Genomic DNA, 22,938 nt, shown 5'->3' with positions numbered 1-22,938 from the left:
GGGATAAAAATTTATTACCGCGACGTGTTAGGTGAACGGATAAATTGTTGGTCACAGTATAAAGTGTTACGATATGACAATCAAACGAGTAATCAATTTGTTCATTCTTTCGGTTGATCGATATAACAACAATCAGGATCACCTTCGACCGATTAGTGATGAATAATAACGACCCGACAATTATTCATGTCTGTTAATTGCTGTTTATCAACACGTACGTATCCGGAGAGTAACTTAATCGATTATTTAGCCGAATAATAATTACATATCGTGAACGATGTTGGTCGGTTTGATTGTTATTACTCGTACAGGATACATTCCCATTGCAGAAACAAATTTAGACACAGGCATGGTATTATTCTGATGCTCGACTTCCTTGTGGAATAAATTAACATCACCATATACCCGCGTATCCTTACGCGAGTCAAAGCCGGATGTCGAAAGAACGAAAGGAACCGGACACACAGTCCAACCTAACCATTGCATTGTCGCAACCTTGTGTTGGACCAGTTTTCAGACGGTGTTCTGTCTCAGGGCCGGTCATCACCCTCGCATTATCGCTGGTTTAAATAATTACCGGAGGGCTTTAATCGGGTTACGTGTTTTGAATTTCGCGCTAACCGATCGTGGGTGATTAATCAGATTGGTATATAATCCGGCAGAAATTAACGATATTAATGCGGACCCTGAAGCCGGACCGATTCACGTCATCCGGTCGAAATTATCTCGGCTACACCCCGCTGTTCTGATATTCGACCGAGTCACCTTGAGGTCGATGATTCCAGGTCATCGACCAATCCACCAGGCAAGTGAAAAAAAAAAAAAAAAAAACGAGGTTACTTTAAGGCGGTTAATTATTCCATCATCGGTGGTCTCGAATCCATTTGATTTCATCCGTGAGCTATGATAATCGTTCGGAGATGAACGATCGCGGGTTTTTCTTCTGGTGCATCGGAGTTAGTTTCTGTTTTATTATCGCGGCTTGGAGAGGTGCGGGTTATATAAATGAACCATCGACGTCGTAAGATGCAATTAAACAGGCGAGTTGCAGCGTATTAACGGTATAATGTGAGTGAATTTACGGACAGTTTATTATTAACACCGAGCTTGATCTGCCACAGCCAGCCTAACCGATTTCTCAGTGATGCAACCCGGCTTCTTGCTGCTGAAATTATTACGCGTGTGCATGTAACGTGCCTACAAATTTCTCAACCCACATGTTCGTCGGTTTCTAGTTAGCCATGCGTTCTCCAAAACGTCGATTCAAGCTTCTGAAAAAAGATACGACTCTCAAGGCGATGGCTGTTAGCGATTAGACAGATTGTCCGTTGGTATCTTGAACCTGGGTGAGCACTTTTACCCTCGCAAGGTAGCCGCGTTTAGTCTAACCGGTCTATCCTTGGATCCGAGTATGTAATACAACGTACAACACGCCTCTCGGACTCGTGAACGAGAAGTTTTTTCCACGGAAGTAGACTCGATAGTTGGTGAACTTGAGCGGGATTGAACCTTAGACCACGTCGGTTCTTCGCGCCTTTCGCAAAAAAAAAAAAAAAAAAAAAATGGGTGATCAGGTATCCATGCACGTAGAGAAGTTGCGAAGCGTAGGAATGACGAATTGATATAAATAATATAACGAAAACGACGCGATGAACTGGGGCGAACTTAACTCCGGTCACTTGACCGGTTTCGGCAACGCATTCCAATTTTTATGAGGAAAACAGTCGTAATTTAGCGGATCTAGCGTGCTGGAAATTGATTAAACAACCGGCCCAATTTAGGACCTCATGGTCCATCGGGTACGCGGAACGCTTATGGAGAAGTCGGCTATTTCGAATTACAAACGTGTCACACTATCCATTGTGGAAGGTTGAAACACTTCTGTTTCGACTAAAGGCCTGAGATCAGGTGTGCTCAGTCACGTAGGCTTCAACCTCGAGTGTAAATTTTTTTTTCCTCTCAGAAGGGACTGTGAAGCAACACACGGATCGCGTCTGTTACCTCTGACAAAATCTCTTATCGCAATTAGCAATTGGAACGGTATTAAAATCACCTCGGGATCAGGGATGCGACGATGTGAGTGTAAATAATATTCAAAATTGTCAATCTTTCCAATTTTTATAGACGAAAAAAAAAAAAAAATCACCATACCCGGTTATGTCATCAAATTTAAGACTTTGAGTACCAAGTGAAATATTCTCGTAGTTTTTATTGTTTCTCTCTCGCAAGCGCCAGGCGTTGTTATGTTCTTGATCATCAGAGAGAAGTCTGTCTTTATTTGTGAGTGGCAACAGGTGATCGACAAACTCAGGCTACCAACAATCGCTACTATATTTTAATCCAAACTGCTTTACCGTCCAAGAGTCGAAGCTGTCGGTGGTCGATAAAGCAACGCGAGAGAACATTCTCTCACTTCAGAATCCAACTGGTTCTCTGGTTCGAGAGTTTTCTTGTTTAAGCCAGTTGTATAGAGGGCGAAAGTAGGCCGTTATTCCCTCGGTCCGCATCACGCGGCTTCCAGTGAAACGTTCCATCGTATCCTGCCAGGGCAGACTGGATCCAAGCTTCATCATTTGCCTGAAAATTACAATGCGCAAGAAACAATCTACTCGTCTTTTGAAGAACAAATTTGAGTCCATTCAATGAACTTCGAAGGACCGTGCACAGGAGCTGCTGCAACTTTAAACGGCAGTCGATCCTAATGGATCCCTTGATTGGAGCGCCTGGATACTGAGATTCATCGATTGTATCCCTATACTGACCGCATCGCTATCCCTGCTTCCCTGCTGCCGTAAATATCGCATCGATGAAGAGGCCTGCTCGGATCGTTTGGGTCGTACTGACCAGCGTTGAGGCACAGTGCCTCATGGAACTGGAACTGAATGATGAAACTGACGAAGTACCTGGAAGCAGTTTCACATTTTTTAATGCAAGTTCCTCTTTCATTAGCTGATGAACATCATCCGCAGATCCACCTTATGTACGGCACGTTGGCAGCCACGTGATACTTAGCTCCAGGGTCGAAGTCGGTCTCGTCACGATTGATGGGAGGCTCGATGCCCTGGATTTCAGCCCTGAAAATTCGGAAGGACGGGAAACCGAATGAAATGGGAATTGGGAGCGACAAGAAGAAAGACGAAGCTATTCAAGATCCCAAATTGAAGACACTTTTGAGAAAAGTGGTTTGGTACTTATTTCCTGACGATAAAACGTGCCTGAACTTCCACCAAAGGCTGTTGTATATCTCGGGCGTAACTTCATCGGTGAAAACGGTCCAACGCCACTTGTCGACGCAGTAGGCAAATGGGAGGAAAGCGATCTTCTGAAGCGCAATCAAGTACAAATAGTTTATGTCCGTCATGGGCTGATAGTCAGCGTTGTCAACGAGGCCCAGGCCGCAGGCGTGAGGCAAGGAGGAAACCGACAGCGCTATTGTGTCACCGATCGCCTCGTGAAACCCTGCGAAAAGTGGTAAATGGTAAAATTTTCAAGCTGCAGCGTTATTCATCATGTTGCAGCGGTGACCGGAAAAAGCTTCACCAGGATTGGCTCCTTCTCTGAAAACGATCGGCTGGTCTCTGTACTGGATGTAGTACTGAACGTGACCCATCTCGTGATGAACGATCACCAGATCATCGTAGGTTACTTCGGTGCACATCTTGATCCTGGATCAGGGTTCCAAGTGGTTCAGAGACTCGAGTGCGATACTCTGAATCCTATGAATCTCGTGTTTCCTTACCTGAAATCCCTTCCGTCGTACATGTCCCATGCTGACCCGTGACAAACCAGTTCAGTCTTGTTGTTGGCTGGACGTTCGATGATTGAATTCTGCCAGAACGTTTCTGGCAGTTTTGGGAAACCCAGGGACCGGAAAAAGTCCTCGGACAGCTTGAAGAACTCCATCTTTGTGAAGTTCTGCAAGGAGAAGGAAGAGACACTCGTAAATTTGATAATGTCATTTGTGATTTACGATCATACGTTGAGCTTCAGCCTGTTCGTCATGTCCGGAATAGCGTGATCAGGATACGGCATCGTTTCTTTGTTCAAATGAATCCAAGACTGGGTCCACATATCGCCTGAATAAATCACATACGTTATAGGATTGCAATTGATCGAAGCTGTGTTAGAAAAAAAAACAAATCTGCTCAAATCGACTTCGACATTAACTTTGTGACTTGAAACAAGGTTTTGGAAAGGCTTTCAAAAGAATGAAAACTGTACAAAATACATTTCTCTGGTAAAAAGGGGATCGCAAAATGTGCTCTATTCGATTTTCACATCAGCGCATGTCACAAAAAATTCGTTAACTTTGGAATTCGACTAACCAAAGACATGAGCTGGGATGTACCCGCTCTCAGGAATAACCTCAGTTCCGTACTTGGCCCTAAGTCGGTTTCTGACGTGGGCGTGAAGTTGTAGATAAAAAGGTTTCACCTCTTGCCAGATGTCGAATATCGTCTTTTCAAAATTGGGATCCTCGTAGGGATAGGTCCAGTACCGAGTAACGGATGAAAAATCTGCAACAAGATTACTTGAATCTACCGAGGTACCTCCTTCAATCAATTAACACGCTTCCATTGAAGCGACTGGATAACGAGAAGCTGCCAACGCCTCAGCGAACTCGTACTGTTCAACTTGGCGATTTCTTTCATCAGTCCAACGTAGACGATGTAGTCGTTCCTCATCCTTTTACCCGTCGCATCCCGCCAGGCTTTCCAAACGTACGCAAGCTCATCGACGTCCTTACTTTCCGCCATAATTTTCACCAGGTCTGAGATTAATTAGTCGATCAATCTTCTGCTTATAGTAAAAAAGCTCAACTCACCTGGCTCTAGTCGCAATCTCCGTTTTCCACTTCTTCGCAGCCTTTTCGACTTCGAAGAATCGTCCATTTTCACGTAAGGTTCTATCGTCGCGGTGCTGTAGATTGATTCCATTTTATTTATCACCTCGTCCAGCTGAATACCGATTCGGAAATTTTTGTGACAGGATCTGACGAACTGGCGGCCCACTCTCACCCGCACGCTGCCTATTTACCTGCTTGAACTTGTCGTCGGATAAAACGGCGCTTCCAAGCACTGAGATCATTTGAAGCTGTCTTTTCATCCCTGACGTGCCGTTAAAATTCCGCCAATCGTATTTCGCAGCAGCTTTCCAAACGATTTTTTGAAACTTGGCCAGTCGGGCGGATGACTTGAGCTGAAAAAATTATTGCGAAGCTCTAAAACTGTGGTTGAAATTTGCAGTAAGGGCTCACCGCCTTGGTCCTCGTCGTCTCAGTGATGTTGCTTTCGAATTCCCACTGCGCCACAGCGTTCCTGTGATACTCGACAGCACTCAGGTTGTTCATCAGTTCTAGAAACTGAATTCACCCATAACTTATCTCGATGTCTGTTTACTTTTGGGCAGGGTACGGGCACTTACTACTCCCCTTCACACGTTATTCAAAAGGTTTGGACCAAAGCGATACCACAAGAATGGAACAAAAGTGCAGAACACATTTTTTCCCTTGCATTCTTGATTTCAAGTGATGCCTTCCGGTGCCAACTTTCAAGATGAAATTACTCACGGATTGAATAACACGAATCAAAAAATTTGTACGTGCATCACCGCTATACCAACAGCTAAAAATTACAATATAAAAGTAATTCATGAAATGGTTAAGAGGGGCTTGGGTAAAATTGTTATCAATCACCAGAGGTCGCCACGAAAACTGAGTTACCAGCTACTTCAGTGATAATATAAAATATTCTATAACATCACTTTAGTGGAAATCATTATTATATTGGCTTCAGTTTGGTCCAAGCTCGATGAATAATTCATCCGTGAAATGGTAGAGTGTCCATAGCCTGCTTTTAGGTTCCACATTGGTTCTTACCACGTCTGGAGTTACAGGACCCTTCGCCAACTGTTCCATGTCCTTTGAAACCGACTCGCTCCTGCGTATTCTGCGCTCTTCTGTACCAGAGGTGTAAGAACACGACCCTTTGGAGTTGTGACATCTGTGCTTTCGAAAACCCAATGAAGTTTGAAGAACGGAGGAGATCGCAATCGCACGGATCACCGAGATCATCCAGTGTGACATGTCGTTCAGGCAGATATACAGCCTTCAAAAGTCGATGACGTCGATCAGATCTCGAAAATCTCGCAAGCATTGTTGGGTGAATCTGGGGATTTAAAGCCAAGTTAGAGGGTGTGAGAAAAATTTATTTAATTGATCATCGCATTTTTGTGGCGTAATTTGATATCGCTTATTGGTTGAAACGAGGGAATTTGATAATACCAGTGACGAATAATCGTCTCTCTTATTTTAAATCCTGTAAAGTGCGAGGTACGATTTACTGCGTTGGTACATAAAACGCAATTTCTATAGACGTAACGTACGTAACAGACTTGATTAAAGGCGAGGCTCCTTCGAGCCGAGAAATTGACGAGGATAATTCCCGAGGTGGAAGATTTACAACAACGTCACATGAACGAACGAACAGGCGAGTGCGGATTGTTTCCTCGATTTTCTTATGGTAATGAATTTGAATAGCAGGATCACGGTTGCAAGATCGATCCGTGTGATCATCGGGTAGCGGCAATAAGATCTCGATCACGGCCATGATCAACAGCCGCATAATAATCGTCATCTTTTCGCCGTATTACTACGCTGCATCTATTCAATAGGCTTCAATTATATTGCATCGCCATTAATAAACGCGCAAAAGCCGTTCCCACGATAAATCGAGCAGGTATAATAAACTGAAACAAAATAAATAAACATAAACAAAAGTTCGCGATATTCAAAGAAAAATTAACGAGGTACTTTCCGTGGGCGGCTTATTATACATACGAAATGAAATATCTAATTAAGCATCACGCGGTAGGAGTTTTATATCCTTATTCGCGAAATTATAAATTATTTCTTGTTTTGTTGCAACGCGATTCGAGCATAGAATGAAACTCCGATGTTTGTACTCTGCGGAGTCACGTAGCAGGATTTGGCCCGTGACGCGTAAAGGGGGCAACGAACAAGGCCGGTCTTTCTTTAACAAAAATTTTCACAAAATAAGCCTTGCTTTGTTAATATCTGTGAATATGCCTCCGACACGCGTTCGCCTAATTAATGACTCGGGTTTCAGCCTATCTACGCAGTCCTAAAATATATTACAAACATCTAAGACATACCACTCGTATTATACACGTATACGGTAGAAATAGACGACGGTACTTCTTGCACCTCGTTTTATTTATCGCACGCGCTCTTGAACTCGCTATCAAATCAACGCGCCAAGCGTGAGATTGGAGTCTCCCAATTTGTCTAGAGAAAACGAGATTGGCATTGTCTTCGCCGTCTCCTGCAGGACCTCGGAAAAACTTTACTCGCATGTACAACGCGCGAAGCTTTAAAAACGAGACTAGTTGAAACTCCTCTATTTCAACCAAGTTTAGCCCAATTTTTTTCTATGGTTCCCAATCGACTTCCCGCCTGGATTCGATGAAGGAAAAATGCGCTTCGCTTCAGGGATCCGAGAAAATCGTTAAGAGAAAAATCTTTCGCATCTGGATGTTTCCGATGTATGTCTTTCGAGTCTAGTTAGTATATCGTTACGCAAAACCGCGGCGTAATGCACGTAAGAGCATTGTTACGACGACTCAAGGTCCTCCAGGGCCAGCAAGGCGAGACCGTACTGAAATCGTCGTGTGTGCCTTACACAGTCACACTAACACCTTTGACGCGTGTTCTTACAGCCGGTCACGTTCTCGTATTCGTGTATAATGTGCTCATGGTAGGTGCCATAATACCTGCCTATTTTTTATTATTTTTTTTTTAATTATAATCTCTCATAAAGTACATGCAGTTTATTGTGGGAATCTTTTTCTACGACGACGTTTATTCCTCAATTATCAGGTTTGGGCGCGGCTTTAGCGTTCGTGTTCGTTGAAATTAATCTATTCTTTTGCATATAACCCAACTCGGTTTCTTATAATCGACGGTATTTCGACCTACTCGATAATATCGATGGATTTTTAACGGGACTGAGAACAATGCTTGGTTGATAAAAACCAATATCGTGAGAATGAACTCAACTTTAGTGGAATGAAATTTACTCAAGACCTTTTTGAAGAGAATTTCTACCAAATGTGACTGAATATTGTTCAAGGAGTTTAGAAATACGCGTTAAATTCTGTAGAAATAATTTTCTCCGAAGCGTATAGTGCACATGTGCAGATTCGTTACGCGATATCCTTTTTCAGCGATGCATCGCTGCGCACATAGTCGAGAGGGTCATAGGAGCGGCAAGTGATTGTGATTCTGGACGAAAGGTAGTCAGCGAGCGGTATATAATGCATCATTTTTGACAAGTGGCTATTATATCCGAAATGTTTTTACAAAAGGTTTTTGTTTTTTTTTCCTTTACATTCTCGAAAATACGGTCCGGTTTAAATTCAATACAATTATCCCCACTCGTATAATAATTACGCCGCCATGCGTTACATAAATCGCCTCCAAGTGAACAAATCGTCCTGCATTTTAATTTTCCCTTTTTGTTTTCGGCTCGCTTTTTCCCCGCAGCTTAATCGGCACGAGGCATCCAGACAGACCGGAAGGTGAATTAGTAGGAAAATGCACAAGGTGAATGAGGCTCTTGTTCATCTACTGCTTGCAGCTGATGACTATTTATAAATCTGCGATGTTACCTAATAACGACGAGTGTGAACAAAAGTGACAAAGCAGTCACGAAAAAATAACGCCATTGCAATTGGATATTTGGTCAACGGAAGAAGACAAACATCAATTTGACAGAAATTAATTGATAAGATGCTAAAATAAAAATCGAATTTCTTTGTTTTGGAAATTGGATAATTCTTACGATTCCAGAGAAAATGTAATTTATCGTATACCTAGGGATTAGAATATTCTACACTGAGAAAAATTTAATTTGTTAGAGTAATTAAAAAAATTTAGTAAAACAGGTGTCGTTAAAAAAACTGTTTGAATATTGTTGGATTTAAAAAAAACGAGCTACGCCTAACCATTTTACGCCATCGTCGATCCCTTTTTGGTTATTGAAACGCAAAATCAGTTTCTGAGCTTTACTCAACTTTTTTAGTTAAGGGAGCTTTCCAGTGTGAAATTTTCAAAAAATCGATTTTTTTTTTTTTGCTTTATCGAATAGTATACACTCTTCCGAATATTCCCTGAAATTTTCATGCCGAAATTCAGATTATTTCGGTTACTGTACAGCATTTCTTGGTAGAAGGCAACGGAGCGCTACAGCTGCCGCGTCGGCCGTCTGCCCGTGCGACTGTTATTTCTATTGTCTCGTTCCTACCTGCACGTACATGAACTTGGCTCGCCAATTGTCGAAAATGTGAATTCGGACTATTGCATAATTTGCCGTTAATTAGTCGTAAATTAGTCGCGCAATTTATTTTTTTGTCGCACTCAATTTTGAAAAAAAAAAAACGGATGGCGTGCTAACTTTTCAAAAACTTAGCGCGCCATCCACCAAAATAACGCACAGCGAGCATCATTCGTAATTCTGACTTGGTTGATAATTTGCCAGAAATAAGCCGCAAATTAGTCGTCGAACTTTTGTTTTTGTCGCACTCAATTTTCAAAAACAAAAGCGGATGGCGTTCTGATTTTTCAAGAATTTAGCCCGCCAACTACCAAAATAACGCACAGCGAGCACCATGAGTGATTCTGATTAGGTTGATAATTTGCCGCAAATAAGCCGCAAATTAGTCGTCGAATTTTTGTTTTTGTCGCACTCAATTTTCAAATACAAAACCGGATGTCTTTAGAATTTAGCACGCCATCCGCTTTTTTTTTTTTAATTGGGTGCGACAAAATAATAAGGCGTGACTAATTTCCGGCTAATTGACGGCAAATTATGCAATAGTCCGATTTCATATTTTCGATAATTAGCGAGCCAAGTTCATGTACGTCCTACCTGCTCGTCGTTCAGTTCGATTTCGACATTCAAAATGGATAGATGTACGAAAGAGGAATGTGCGTGGCAGGATAGAAAAGGCTCGAGAAGCGGACATCCGCGAAATAGACGAAAAAGATCCGGTGGTTTCAAGGGAACAAATCGACACGATATCGAAACGAATCTAACGTTTGCGAGCACTTCGGCAGCAAAAATCTTGAAAAAGAGTCCAGAGTTTGAAGTCCGAATCGATCAAACGTTTAGCTACGTGATTTTGGAGTTCTTTTTGGTTTTCGGCGCTCTTCAGGAACTGTTGAAGTGCAAAAAGTGTAATAGCGACGTGAAGTTTTTTAAAAAATCGATTCGCGGATTGGGCTTTAAAATTTGTGTTCAGTGTTCGTGTCCAGATCCGGCCGAGATAGATTCTTGTCCTTTGATAAAAAATGCTTATGAAATCAATCGTCGTTTCTGCTTTGTCATGCGATTGGTCGGCATCGGCATAAATGGCATTAGAAATTTTATCGCCTTGATGGATTTAACTGCAAACTTCAATAATAACACCTATTATGGAATCGTAAAAATCCTGCAGATTGCAGCGAAATCAATATACGAGGCCGTCGTGAAAAAAGCAGGTACCGAAGAGAAGGAAAAAACTTTGGAAGCAGAAAATCGGGGCGATATTCTGACGGTGTCCGGTGATGGATCGTGGTCGAAACGCGGTTTCACGTCGCGCATGGGTATCGTGTCCGTGATTGGAAAATATACCAACAAAGTTTTGGATGTTGCTGTCAAATCAAGCTTCTGCAAGGCTTGTGTATTCTGGAAAGGACAAGAGGGAACAACCGAGTACGAGGCGTGGTCTGAGACGCATGAATCCGAATGCAACGTCAATCACGAAGGCAGCGCGGGAAAAATGGAAGTCGACGGTATAATCGAAGTATTCAAGAGATCAGAAGAATTGCACAACGCGAAATACGGTTTCTATATAGGAGACGGCGATACAAAAACATTCAAGATGTTATTAGAAGCCAAGCCGTACGGTGACGATTTGACGGTAAAAAAAAAGGAATGCGTTTTGCACGTGAAAAAGCGAGTATATAAAAGGGGAAACGAAGCAAGAAAAAGGTTAGTTCAACTAAAAAAGGCCAAAAATCAAATCGAAGACAAGGCAATGGAGAGTGAACCGAAAAAAAAAGGATCTCGTTCGAGTTCTCCGAAAACTAAAAAAAATCAAACAAAAAACACTGCTGTTGAACCGAAAAGAGCGCAATTGACGTTAAAATTATTGACAAATCTCTCGGAATATTATGGCTTGGCAGTTCGTCGAAATTCCAATTCCGTGGAAAATATGAGGAAAGCCATATGGGCTACATTTCATCACAAAAGCTCAACTGATGAAAATCCTCAGCATGAGTATTGCCCTCCGGGAGAAGATTCGTGGTGCGAATGGCGCAAGGCCGAGGCCACAGGAGAGGAGTACACCCATCCACCAGCACTCGACGAAGACGTACAACAAGTTTTAAAACCGATTTACGATGATCTAACAACGGAGGATCTCTTAGAACGATGTACGGGCGCGAACACTCAAAATAATAACGAGAGCTTCAATCACTGTGTGTGGCAACTAGCCCCAAAGCACGTATTCTGCGGCAAGCAGATAGTAGAAATCGCTGCGCAGTGTGCTGTGTGCACCTTCAATGAAGGTTACGACCCAATTTTAAAAATTTTGGAGACGATGGGATGCACGATAGGGCCGAGCGCCGCAGATTTCGCCGCTAAATACAAGAATGCGCGCATCACCCAAGCAAACCGCCGGGCGTCCCTGGATAGCAAAGAGGCGAGGACAGCTCGTCGGATTGAACAATCCATTGAGCACGATCTTTTCGAAGAAGCAGAAGGGATATTGTATGGACCTGGCATCGCTGATTGACCGTAAGTAAACGATTTACCTAAAATTTCCTCACTTGAAACTTTGAACGCGTTTTTCTCGAAACAGCATTTTTCAAAACGGTGGCCAACTTGGAGGGCAGAGTTTTAAAGCTATCGAGTTGAATTTTTTACACAATATTCTTAACGTCATTGTTTATCGTGCTATGGAAGCTTTTTTTTTTTTTTTGACATCTTCCTATTTTTTTGTAAAAAAAACTGCCAAAAAAAAATGCTAAAATCGATACTTTTTGTTCAAACCGGCGCCATTTTTGCAAAAAAAAAAAAAAAGAAAAAAGCTTCCATAGCACGAAAGCCAATTATATACCGATCAATAATCTTTTTGTGTTTTTTGTCTCAGATCAAAATTGTGACCCCCAATGTGGCCACCACATCCAAGTGCATTTTCTGCAACAATTGTTTCATCATTTTTATAGATACTAATTAATAAATAAATCGATCTTTAAAAAATTGTTTTGTATTCTTCAATACCCAATTAATATACAAAAAAAAAACCAGACCGATTAGATTATTTTTTCTTTAAAAAAAAAAATCGCGAAAAACAGCGATTTTTCGGGCTGTCACACTGGAAAGCCCCCTTAAACAAGGCTTTAACGTCGATTTATCGTTGCGCAGGCATTAAATATTCGCAACAGTTGCAAGAAAATATAGTAACAGCGATCGTAATAAGAAAGAATAGTAACGGATACTAGACTTTTTGGTAACAGCTAGAAAACTAATTTTCATTTTCTACCTAGAACGATGTTTTTCGATTGTGGTAAAAATTGAAAATAGTTAAGGACTGAGCGGTAACCGGAATAAAAAATTTCACTCAGTGTAGTAAAATGGGCACTGACAATGGATTAAATATCTTTGGAATAATTAAAAAACAATATGGTGCAAGTAACTATTTAGTATGATAACAGCTGTCGTTGCTATATCTTCTAGTAATTGCAACATCAGATTTATTACACTTATTCAGTGAAATAAGCCTCAGCGTCAATTCATTGTCGCGAAAACACGTGAAAATGTCGCAATAGTGGGAAAAAAAAATAAAGTACCGGTAAGTGTGATAGAAAAAAAAAATAAAATAAATAATAACACCGGTAGATGTTTCTAATCACAGCTACTAATATAGTTTTCATAACGTGTCGAGAAGTATATTTACTCGGTTGTGGTAAAAAATGAAAATAGTTGAGGACTGTACCAGATCAAGGAATTTCTATTTAACGTATAAAGAGAATCCCGTTCAGCATTGATTTCTCGTTTTTCATCCTTGACGTCCTTCAAATCCCTCAGAGCACCTGCTGCACTTCTGCAACAGCGTGAGACCCGAGACGTGCATCCACCCATTTCGAGCGCAATGTCAACAAAGTGATTACTTCTCAGGCCGCGCCCGCGAAGTGTCTTTGAAACGTGACTCTTCATACCGACTCGGTGAACCAGCCCTGTCATCTCATTCCGGGCTAGAATTAATTGCCACGGTACCAATTACAAACAATACCAAGCCCAGACCGGGGGGTCAACATAGTTGGAAAGGTCAAGATCAGAATATTCAAAATTACACTCCATTACAACTTGAAACATGCTCGTTTACCGTGTAAATTCACGAATTTATCAAAATCGCATCGATCGTTCGAACTTGAGTTCTTCGCCTTGATTAGTTCAACGGTGTTACCACGAGACCAATATAATAGGAGGAAGCTTCGACCGTCGAATTTTCAACTTCCATCGCGAAAGGAAATCGGCAAAAAGTTTCTTGAAATGGGGAATTTTTAAACGCACAACATTATTGCGCATGCATGCATGCGCTGCAGTGGAGGCCTCATTGAGCCACAACGACGTTGGCTATCATCGTGGGAACGAGTGTCGCAAGTCCTTCCTTCCGTCCGTCGCTGCCTTCCCACCTTCTCGAAAGCCCCTGGAAGTCGGTATGGTTTGTCTTTTTTATGTGTTGGCCTGGGTGTCTCCCGCTATTGACGGTGCAGCACACAAACTCGACAGACAGACGTAGAACAATATCCCCACTCCATGAATGACCTCTTGTGTTGTTCAAACTAGCTGGGATAAATGAATACATGCAGGCTTACCTCGAGTTCAGTATCATTACGAGTAAAGACCAACGTGGTCGCCATTCGACAACTTACAATTAGTTTCGACAATTTTCAGTACCACTGGTATTTCGAACCTCCCAAGGCTTCGGTTTTGGTTTTAATGGATCGCGGTTCATTCGATTTGAGATTCTGATCCATTCATCCGTACAAACGTCATGGAAATACTTCGCAGGCCGGTCGTTGTTACTGTTGTTCGACAAGGAAGCACGATTTTTGTAAGTTTTCGAACCAGCGACATCTGGACATCTAGAATTGTATCAAAGTAAAAAATTACCGAAGACAGATATGGAATTGCGCCGACAATTTGAATCGGACAATTCTTGATTCAATTGTGCAGTTTTAATTTCCTAGGAAGATTCTATACATTCAAATTTAACCCATCCATTATCAATTCCTGAACGATAAAAGCGAGCGAAAACTAGCTTCGTAAATAGACCGATCCACCTTCACCGCTATACATAATAAAATCAGTCGTAACCGTAGTTTGAAAATTTTCAGCAGCAACAAAAAAATTGCTTACTCGACGCGAAAATATTCATTTTCCCGCTACGCACTTTCAATTTCCGCGAGCATACCTAATGACAACACGTAACACAAAAGGGCGCTTAGTCTGATTGAAAGCTGATTGGCGGGCTATTAAAAGGACAAGGTCCTTGTCCTCGGTTGTACTTTGGAAAAATCGATTAGAGCGAGTATGTGGTGAGTTAAATATGAACGAAACGCGTCGGAAAGAATCGATCAGTTTGGGTAAACTACGTAGAAAGCATGGACGCTTGTTTTACAGTATCTAACGATGTCCGGCACACGTGAAAACGTCGGGGAGAATCGTTTTAATTTTTTCAAAAAAACTGACCGGCTTTCCCTCAATTTTCAGTCCATTTTGACACTCGCGTTGTTCGCCCTTCTCTCCGCTGTCTCGGCACAACTCGACATCCCGCTTCGGGATGATCTGCTCCAGACGATGATTCGCGAGGCTGGAAGCGGGAATTTGGACTACAGGAACGTTCTGGCGAAGCTCGAATTCCAGGGGATTCAACAGTGCAGCAACAACGTTGCCAGTCAGTGGGCTTACGAGACTAACGTAAACGAGTTTACGCAATCACAGGCGGTGAGTGTTACGACGTCTTATCACCCTTGCGAAAGCTCCGACTTATGTCTTAAAACGCTTTGCCGAGTGGCTTCGATCTGATGCCTCGAAAACTGGTAAAAGCGTTTCTCCATATTTCGCAAATATCCGAATTTATCAGACGATTAGCGATTACATCACCGAAAATATCTTTTCATTATGGTTTGTACCTTACTGTCCCTGACTATTTTCATTTCTTATTCCAAAATCGTTCGATATCGATTCGTATAAAAAATGTAAATCAGTTTTGTGCCTCTGACCAGAAAATCAAATACGTGTAGTGTTACCGTTTCTTTTTTATCGTGTATAAATCACACGTGATATATTTTCTTGTTACGTTTGCGATAATTTCATCAAACAGATTCAATATTGCGATGACCAAAAAACGTGGTATTGACGACTGTAATAATTACACGAAATTCAGCTGTTTTTACCACATATTTTCTTGTAATTCCAACAATGTTTAAACCGTTGTATTTCAACCGCAAAAAAAAACAATCTTACTCAACTCATTTATTAACAAATGAAATTTTTCTGTGTGCAAAAAATTTCGTCCGGCTATTATATTCGCAGATTAACGAATTGATCATTTAAAAAGGCGTGCAATTGCGAACTGCAGCGATCGCATGAATGATTCAACGCAGCGGCAGCGAGATAATCCATTCAGGAATTAAATATTCCGTACGCATATTTTACTCTCGTTCTTAATTGATGACAATTTCATAATCGAATGAGTCCGCTACGCTTGTGTGGGTATAATAATGTAATTTACTGTTCAACGTTGGGATCACGACTTGTTATGTACTTGTAGAAAATTCTCCAGAAAGGTTTTCAAAAGGTTATTAAAGCCGCGATTTCACGCTCAGGTAATTCTGCCCGAATCCACAACGCGGTCGGCTGACCTAGAAACTAATTCATAACCCTCATTTTTTATTTATTTATTTACTTTTTCTTTTTGTTCCGTATGTTTTCTTTTTCCTTCTACCAACCCGTATACCTATACACAACAGTGTTTGTGGCTAAATTCACGCCACGGTTACGTTACGCTACGAGACTTCAATCGGCTTGTGTTATACGGTAAACTTTTTTTCCAACTCGATCAATGAATCGGGAGTGTTTTAAGTATAGGTGAAAAAGACTGCAGAGGCTATTAACCAACTGATCAATAATTGTCTCGTGACTAAAGTCACTGAGCGTAATATAAACGGCATTAGAATGAATATCGCGCAGTTGTTGAAGCCAATTCATTAGGGTAATTAAATTAATTGTGACGTGACGGTAATATTCGTTAATTATTTTATTTTTATATCGACGAAACACGGAAGCCAAGCACAGGGTTTTATTTTTCAATCGCAATCGCGTCAGCACCTGCATCGCTAAAAGTGTTTTAATTGACGTATGACAAGTTCTGTAAGACGTAATTGTAGAGCTCTACCTGTAATATTCTGATTCCACTCATCAGCTATTTTGATGACGAATAACGCGATTACACACCCTGAGAATTCATTTCATTGATGAATAATATTGAATGATTATTCCTGCATTCATACTGCTGTGAATTCATCACTCTTTGATGAAAAAAATGCGATTGCAATACAGGCGTGAATAATATTTTCCGCGTCTTTTCTAACACTGGAAATAAAATAGTGAACTACTTTAAAGATTCTCAGAGAATTTCAAATAAAAGTAAAATGAAATTCAACTCAAGGCGCCAAATTGTATTAAAGCTCTTCTGCAAGTCTCTGCATAAATTTGAATGTTTGTATTTTCATTGAAAAAAAAAAGAAAGACGAACTCTGAGGAACAATAAAATTTTCTGCCGAAATCAAAATGTCACTACTTACAGGCATAAAAATGCAATTGAAATTCGATTCGTTAACAAACGTTTGATAAAATTAGCGGTGGATTTACCGAAATATAAAAACCGAGGTGATTAATCAAGTTGCGCAATTTTTAATCAAGCCGACATCAGTCGCACTTTCATGCCCCAAATGCAAGTAGGTATAGCGATTTAAATTTTCCATGACACGAGTAGAGACGGTGCCCTTGTCGCCTGAGAAGTGGGAAAGTCGTGAGGGGGAGTAATGCGTGAAATTTTCCCATACGATACCATTGTGCGGTAGTTGTCCGTGTCTGTGGAGTTGAGTAACCCGCAAGTTTATCTCTCATAATACTTGCTACTGGGTCAACCCGAATGGAGAGACGTGCCGATGAAGAAGACGACCGTGACGATGAAAATAAGGTGGACGAACCATTGCGTGACAATGATTGCCTACCGCTCGAATGTTTATGGGAACTTTGCGAAATTGACATGTTGTACACACCGATACTCATATTATACATTTCCTAATAATGTTAGGCAGTTTTTAAAGCGACCGCTCACTCGCGCCTGCAAGTCAGGCAACCAGCTCTTCATTACTGCGTTGCAGAATGCGGTACAATCAGGATGACGCGGTTCTTTTGATTCCTGTAATTTTATACCGGGCTGTTCGAATGGTTGATATTTTTATTTTATTGACGAAGTTAGAAATTAAATGTATATTTCAGGGTATAAAAATAATGTCGGTGGAATTGATTTTGTATACTATGATTGACGACGATCTTCAACGATACACCGTTCATTGGATGATCGATGCAAAAATCCTTTCACAAGTTTCGAAATCACGCCTATGCATTTGGGTTTTACCGTTTTTTTTTTTTTTTTTTCAATCTTAATTGTATTTCAGCTAGAAGCGCAGCAGCTGTATTCGGAGTTTCAAAATCAAGCGTGGCAGCTGATTAGTAGGTTAAACATAAACGGTATTAGAGATCCAACGATCAGGAGACGTCTAACTTTCCTGTCTATTGTCGGTCCAGCCGCACTTCCGCCAGGTCAATTGGAAAGAGTGAGTTGAAAAAAAATACTCGTACAATAAGCATATATTAGAAGAAAAAAAAAAAAAATGCGGCTCGTTTTCAGCAGTACAAACGAGCGTGTTTCGTTTCTTATTTTTTGTATCTTTCCTCAGTACAACCGTGTCATAAATGACATGCTCTCGATCTACAACAGCGCAACAATTTGTGCCCATAACGATCCTTTCCGCTGCGGACTGCGTCTTTATCCCGGTAAGTTACATGATTCGCCATATTAGCCATTGTAAATCCTTCAATTCATTAATTTTTTTTTAGCATATCTTTTGAAAAAGCAGATTTCATTGTCCAAGCTTTTGTAAAGAGATTCACAAGACACTCGCGTTGGCAAAAATTCGCCAAGTCATTTTTTGCGAGTGGAGTACGATTAATCATCCTCGACCTTCGAACCTGCTTCTCCAAAATTACAACCCACCGTAGTCAAATTATACACCATTCACGCAAATAATTTTCAAGCGAAATTATATTCTGAGAAAAAATGATGATACACACGTTGATGATGTTTTCGAATGCGTGAGTGATTCAAATGACAATCTTGTTTCGAATTTTGAACGTGAAGAACCAGATTCCCACCAACGATTCGATCAACGCATCTTTTGAAAAATTTTTTAATATTTTCCCTCACGTCTACAGACCTTTCCCAAATAATGGCAAAGAGCAGAGATTGGGACGAGTTGCAGTACGTTTGGATCGAATGGCGAAGACGGAGTGGTAACCAAATGCGAGATCTCTACGAGCAGCTGGTAGATCTGAACAACGAAGCGGCGAGTTACAACAGTCAGTGAAAAACGCATAACGATAATGTTTTCGCGGTAAACGGAGATCGAACAAAACGCGTAATATTTCCAATTTCATTTTCCGCAGATTTTACGAACGCAGCTGAGTACTGGATGTTTCCCTACGAGAGCCCTGATCTTCAACAGGAACTCGATGCTGCCTGGAACAGCGTTCGTCCGCTCTACGAAGAGCTGCATGCCTATGTCAGAAGGAAGCTGCGAGATCTTTATGGTCCGGAAAAAGTTAGCAGACAGGCGCCTTTGCCGTCTCACATACTCGGTGAGAGTGCGAATTGATCGTGAAAAGCCCGTTTTTACACCATTCGATGGGACACACGAGGGATATTGGGCACCAAAAACGATCGGAAGCTGTTACGGACAGCAAGATTTATTCAACACAGCCAATTTAGAAAATTTAAACGATTCCGAAAGATTTTGGACGACGAAATATTGAATAAATTCTTACAGACTGAGAAAGTAAATTAATATTTGAACACTCGATCGGTAGCAAAATTTAATGAAGCTGAAACTAGCAGCCAAACCTTTTTGACTTTTTGGAATTAGAAAAATGCAGTTCACTTTTGTCCTCGTAATTCTATAAAAGTATTGGGGGTTCAAGGTATTTCACTACATTTTGATTTTCATACTTAACTACCTTATCCGAATAAACATTAAAACATTTGGCAGCTAATTCTTGCTGCTAACTTCAGCCTCGTCAAAATTTGTCAGATGTGAAAAGGTAACATCTCATTTACAATCGGACTGTGTCTAATTCATATCGTGTCCGATACAACTTCCGGTATTTTCATTATTTTGTTTTTGGTGTCTAATAACACTGGTGTTTTATCGAGTGGTGTCAAAACCGGATTATCTCGACTGATCTGCGAACCATGTGAAGAAAATAAAAGCAGCAATTTCAGCAGAACCAAATTGGATTGATACGCACTTGCCGATGTAGGGCGAATTTTTTCGTCCAATTCGCTGTAGAAATAAAGTTAATGGTGATTTAATCGAGTCGATGTAGATTTTTCACGAGATATCTAATTCGGAAAATTTGCTTTAACCACTGCGTAATAAAGTGAGGAAGAAAACAGGAGGTATAAATTGAGCGAAACAAGGCACGCCGTTGAAATATTTATGGGGATTCTTATCGTTAGAATCGTGTTCGCGAGTTAATGCGAATCAATCGAAACATCTGATCTCTGACCTTTGGATCCTCGAAATATAACGGCCTTTTATCCGACGATGAGGCGCGAATCCGATCAGCCATTTTATTACATCTTTAAAGCATGCTAATTTCGCCATTTACGATCACAGCTTATCGCGCAATTAACCGACACAATCAGCGATCACCAGAAGCTGATCATATATTTCACTATCGCATCGCGCTGCGAACGTTTAGGAATAATGAGATTTTTATGCCCGATGACAAATTATACGACGTTGTCCGAAGCGAGTATTTTTTTTATTTATTCTTTTTCTCTTTTTCAATTCCACCAAAAGCATTTTTTTCGTCTAATTTTTGGTCAGCCTAAGAGTGGCAATTTGTATCATTGCCTTTGAAGAAAAAAAGACGTTGAAATGATGATCTCACGCGTGTAACAAACCTTACGTAATCCGTTATTTGATGCACGAAGAAGAGGATTGGCTGTTGCTGCTTAAGAAAAAAAATTAGGAATCGATTGATTTTTATGTTTTTTCTAAGCCGTTCACTTGACCGTGGCATTCGGCAGAAGATTCGAAAAACAAATAGAAAAAATGTATGAAAAAAACTTGACCATATTTCCATTTACAGGTAACATGTGGGGACAATCGTGGACAAATATTGTGGACATAACGATGCCGTATCCGGGAAAAAATCGTTTGGACGTTACGCAAGAAATGTTGAATCAGGTATGCAAACTGAACATCACATCGCCCAACTTCTGTTTTTATATGGGTCGTTCCACGCCAACTGTAACAACTTTCGACCCTCGCTATTTTGATTTCGTTTTTCCCAACTCTAAAACAGTACCCCGAATTTTTTCAGATCTGTTTTTTTGAGTAAATTTGTATCACTTATCGTTTATGAAAAGCAACATATCTTATGCTGTGAATCAAAAATCTGGAAAAATTTCCAAACAAATTTTGTTTCATATCAAAACTTTCAAGCCTAAACCCAAAGCTGGCTGACGATTGCTTCTACTATTTTTTGAGCTTTTGAGCAAAAAAAAAAAAAAAAAAAAACAAATGTAAAGAAGAATTAGTTTATTATGAGCGGTTGCTCAAACAGTTCCATATATAATACCAGATTGTCTCGAAAAAATCTGACATAATTCAGGGTACTGCTTTGTAATTGAGACAATCGCATAAAAAGTTTTTAATAAACTCAGGAATGGTGAGGATCTAACATTGGTACAATGGGCGTGGAATGCCCCATATACAGATATATATCTATCCTCTTGATTTTGTTACGGCAAAATGTTTAAACTTAAAATTCGCAACTCTATATGCAATAAATTGCGGTCTCTGAATCGTAATTAACCGTACGAGTAACGAACCGCGCATGGTAGATTCCCGCCTAAATACCACGTAGAAAATTTATAGAACAGTCAACGCCTCTGCCGAATACTAATAAAAATATTTCAAACGCAGGGATACACGCCTATCGACATGTTCCGTGTTGCTGAGGAGTTTTATGTGTCCCTAAACCTGAGCGCTATGCCTCCGGAATTTTGGGCGAGCAGCTTGTTCGTCGATCCTGGAGATCGCGATCTGGTCTGTCAGGCATCGGCCTGGGATTTTTGCAATCGTCTTGATTACAGGTAGATTGAAATTGTCATTGAAAAAAAAACCGGACAGGTGCGAGTAAGACTCGCGCTCTGAGGATTCCGTACATACATAATTATTTTTTTACTATGTGACATAACTACGAATCAACTATTTTCCAACTTTTTCTTTTACTTGGGCTGTGAGACCTTGCTTCTCTCCAAATTTCATGACTCTAGGTCAACGGGATGACACCCTATAGGTTTTGACGAGTGATTTTGCGAGTATCAAAATATGTGGCATAGATGCTTCAATTTTTTATTGTATTTGATATTAATTTGAAATTGATACCTCTATCCGTTTCTGAGAAAAAGAAGCGATCCTACAAGGGTCCCGTTTTTAAAAATGAAAATGGAAGACGGATTAGGAAACACTGGCACAGTGTTCGTGGCTTGCGGATTCGCAATTGGCGAAGAAACTTAAACTCGCACTCACCTTCCGCGGGTCGTGTTTTCAGGATCAAGATGTGCACCAGAGTGACGATGAAGGACTTGATCACCGTCCACCACGAGATGGCCCACATCCAGTATTTCCTCCGGTACAGCAAACTGCCACGAGAATTCAGGGACGGCGCGAATCCAGGTAACCGAATCGGCACAATAGTTTCTCGGTGTCAATCACGAGTCACACTCAAATTTGATATCGATTTTCCGAACGTGACACGATTCCAATCACGGCTGAGCGAAGACTGAGTTACGCAAGTTGAGCCGCTGCTCGTAACGTCCGGAAGTAAATATTTACTCGCATGTCTCTGTGCGTCGCCGGTAAGTAGAGTCGTAAATAGAGTTCAGTGTTTACGTTTAATGGTTCGAAAGTCGGTATAAATACTCGAGTTTAACAGTCGGAATGAGTTACGTCGAACACGAGGAGTGGAATACAAAGAAGAAGAAGAAGATGACGATGAAACGAGAGTGGAAAATAAAACGCCGGACGAAACGGGTACAGGTCTCATTTTTTCGCGGGCATAATTGCACTTTCTCCAACGCTGGTCGCGGTGGTAAAATGTTCCTCTGTAGCAGCGTTAATCAGGAAGCACGCGTGCGTGTAATGAGCGATAAGGCTGATCATCTCGCGCCAAGTCGTCTCCATTTTTTCGCTCGATACCATATCTGGTCCGTTCCGAGAAAACGAGACCTCGGATCTCCGTGGCGTGAAAGTCCACCGAAAGTATCGAATTGGAAAAAAATGTATGGTAGATCTGAATCGTGATAACTATTGTGCCTATTGTGCCTATTGCGAATCTCACATACGTACAGCAATTGAACAGCTGAAACGATTACGATTCGGTATGGATTAAATTTCACCACATCGCAATTGCTTCAGACAACGTTTACCATGCCAGTTTCTACGTA

General features: G+C 41.0%; 2 protein-coding genes across 2 annotated transcripts in view; one reads left to right on the top strand and one right to left on the bottom strand.

The window, feature by feature from the left end:
• Window positions 1-2,158: 2,158 nt before the first annotated feature.
• Window positions 2,159-22,072, bottom strand: LOC124216597 (angiotensin-converting enzyme-like). The gene is made up of 13 exons (XM_069135017.1): window positions 22,022-22,072; window positions 5,879-6,167; window positions 5,258-5,362; window positions 5,038-5,199; window positions 4,826-4,958; window positions 4,326-4,517; window positions 3,979-4,076; window positions 3,740-3,915; window positions 3,541-3,665; window positions 3,216-3,459; window positions 2,976-3,074; window positions 2,759-2,903; window positions 2,159-2,639 (listed from the first exon to the last, which is right to left on the bottom strand). The coding sequence occupies exons 2-13, from the start codon at window positions 6,083-6,085 to the stop codon at window positions 2,415-2,417; spliced, it is 1,911 nt and encodes a 636-aa protein (XP_068991118.1). The 5' UTR covers window positions 6,086-6,167; window positions 22,022-22,072; the 3' UTR covers window positions 2,159-2,414.
• Window positions 13,934-22,938, top strand: part of Ance-3 (angiotensin-converting enzyme Ance-3) — a 44,837-nt gene continuing 35,832 nt past the window's right edge. Inside the window, exons 1-9 of the mRNA XM_046621232.2 lie at window positions 13,934-14,181; window positions 14,841-15,074; window positions 17,819-17,977; window positions 18,101-18,197; window positions 18,636-18,779; window positions 18,867-19,058; window positions 20,574-20,671; window positions 21,413-21,582; window positions 22,044-22,168. Coding sequence (XP_046477188.1) covers window positions 14,122-14,181; window positions 14,841-15,074; window positions 17,819-17,977; window positions 18,101-18,197; window positions 18,636-18,779; window positions 18,867-19,058; window positions 20,574-20,671; window positions 21,413-21,582; window positions 22,044-22,168 — 1,279 coding nt within the window. The 5' untranslated portion in view covers window positions 13,934-14,121. The remainder of the gene's footprint in view (window positions 14,182-14,840; window positions 15,075-17,818; window positions 17,978-18,100; window positions 18,198-18,635; window positions 18,780-18,866; window positions 19,059-20,573; window positions 20,672-21,412; window positions 21,583-22,043; window positions 22,169-22,938) is intronic.

The sequence above is a fragment of the Neodiprion pinetum genome, chromosome 4, assembly GCF_021155775.2.
Source record: "Neodiprion pinetum isolate iyNeoPine1 chromosome 4, iyNeoPine1.2, whole genome shotgun sequence".
Taxonomy (NCBI): domain Eukaryota; kingdom Metazoa; phylum Arthropoda; class Insecta; order Hymenoptera; family Diprionidae; genus Neodiprion; species Neodiprion pinetum.
This window is presented reverse-complemented; position numbering and strand designations above follow the sequence as displayed.

What these genes read in the sequence shown, in the direction of transcription:
- LOC124216597 (XM_069135017.1), bottom strand. Translation starts at nt 6,085, where the DNA reads ATGTCACACTGGATGATCTCGGTGATCCGTGCGATTGCGATCTCCTCC. An exon ending in CGAACAGGCTGAAGCTCAAC is followed by an intron (nt 3,916 to 3,978) that starts GTATGATCGTAA and finishes TTCTCCTTGCAG; the next exon opens with AACTTCACAAAGATGGAGTT. An exon ending in CAGGGATAGCGATGCGGTCA is followed by an intron (nt 2,640 to 2,758) that starts GTATAGGGATAC and finishes GAAGTTCATTGA; the next exon opens with ATGGACTCAAATTTGTTCTT.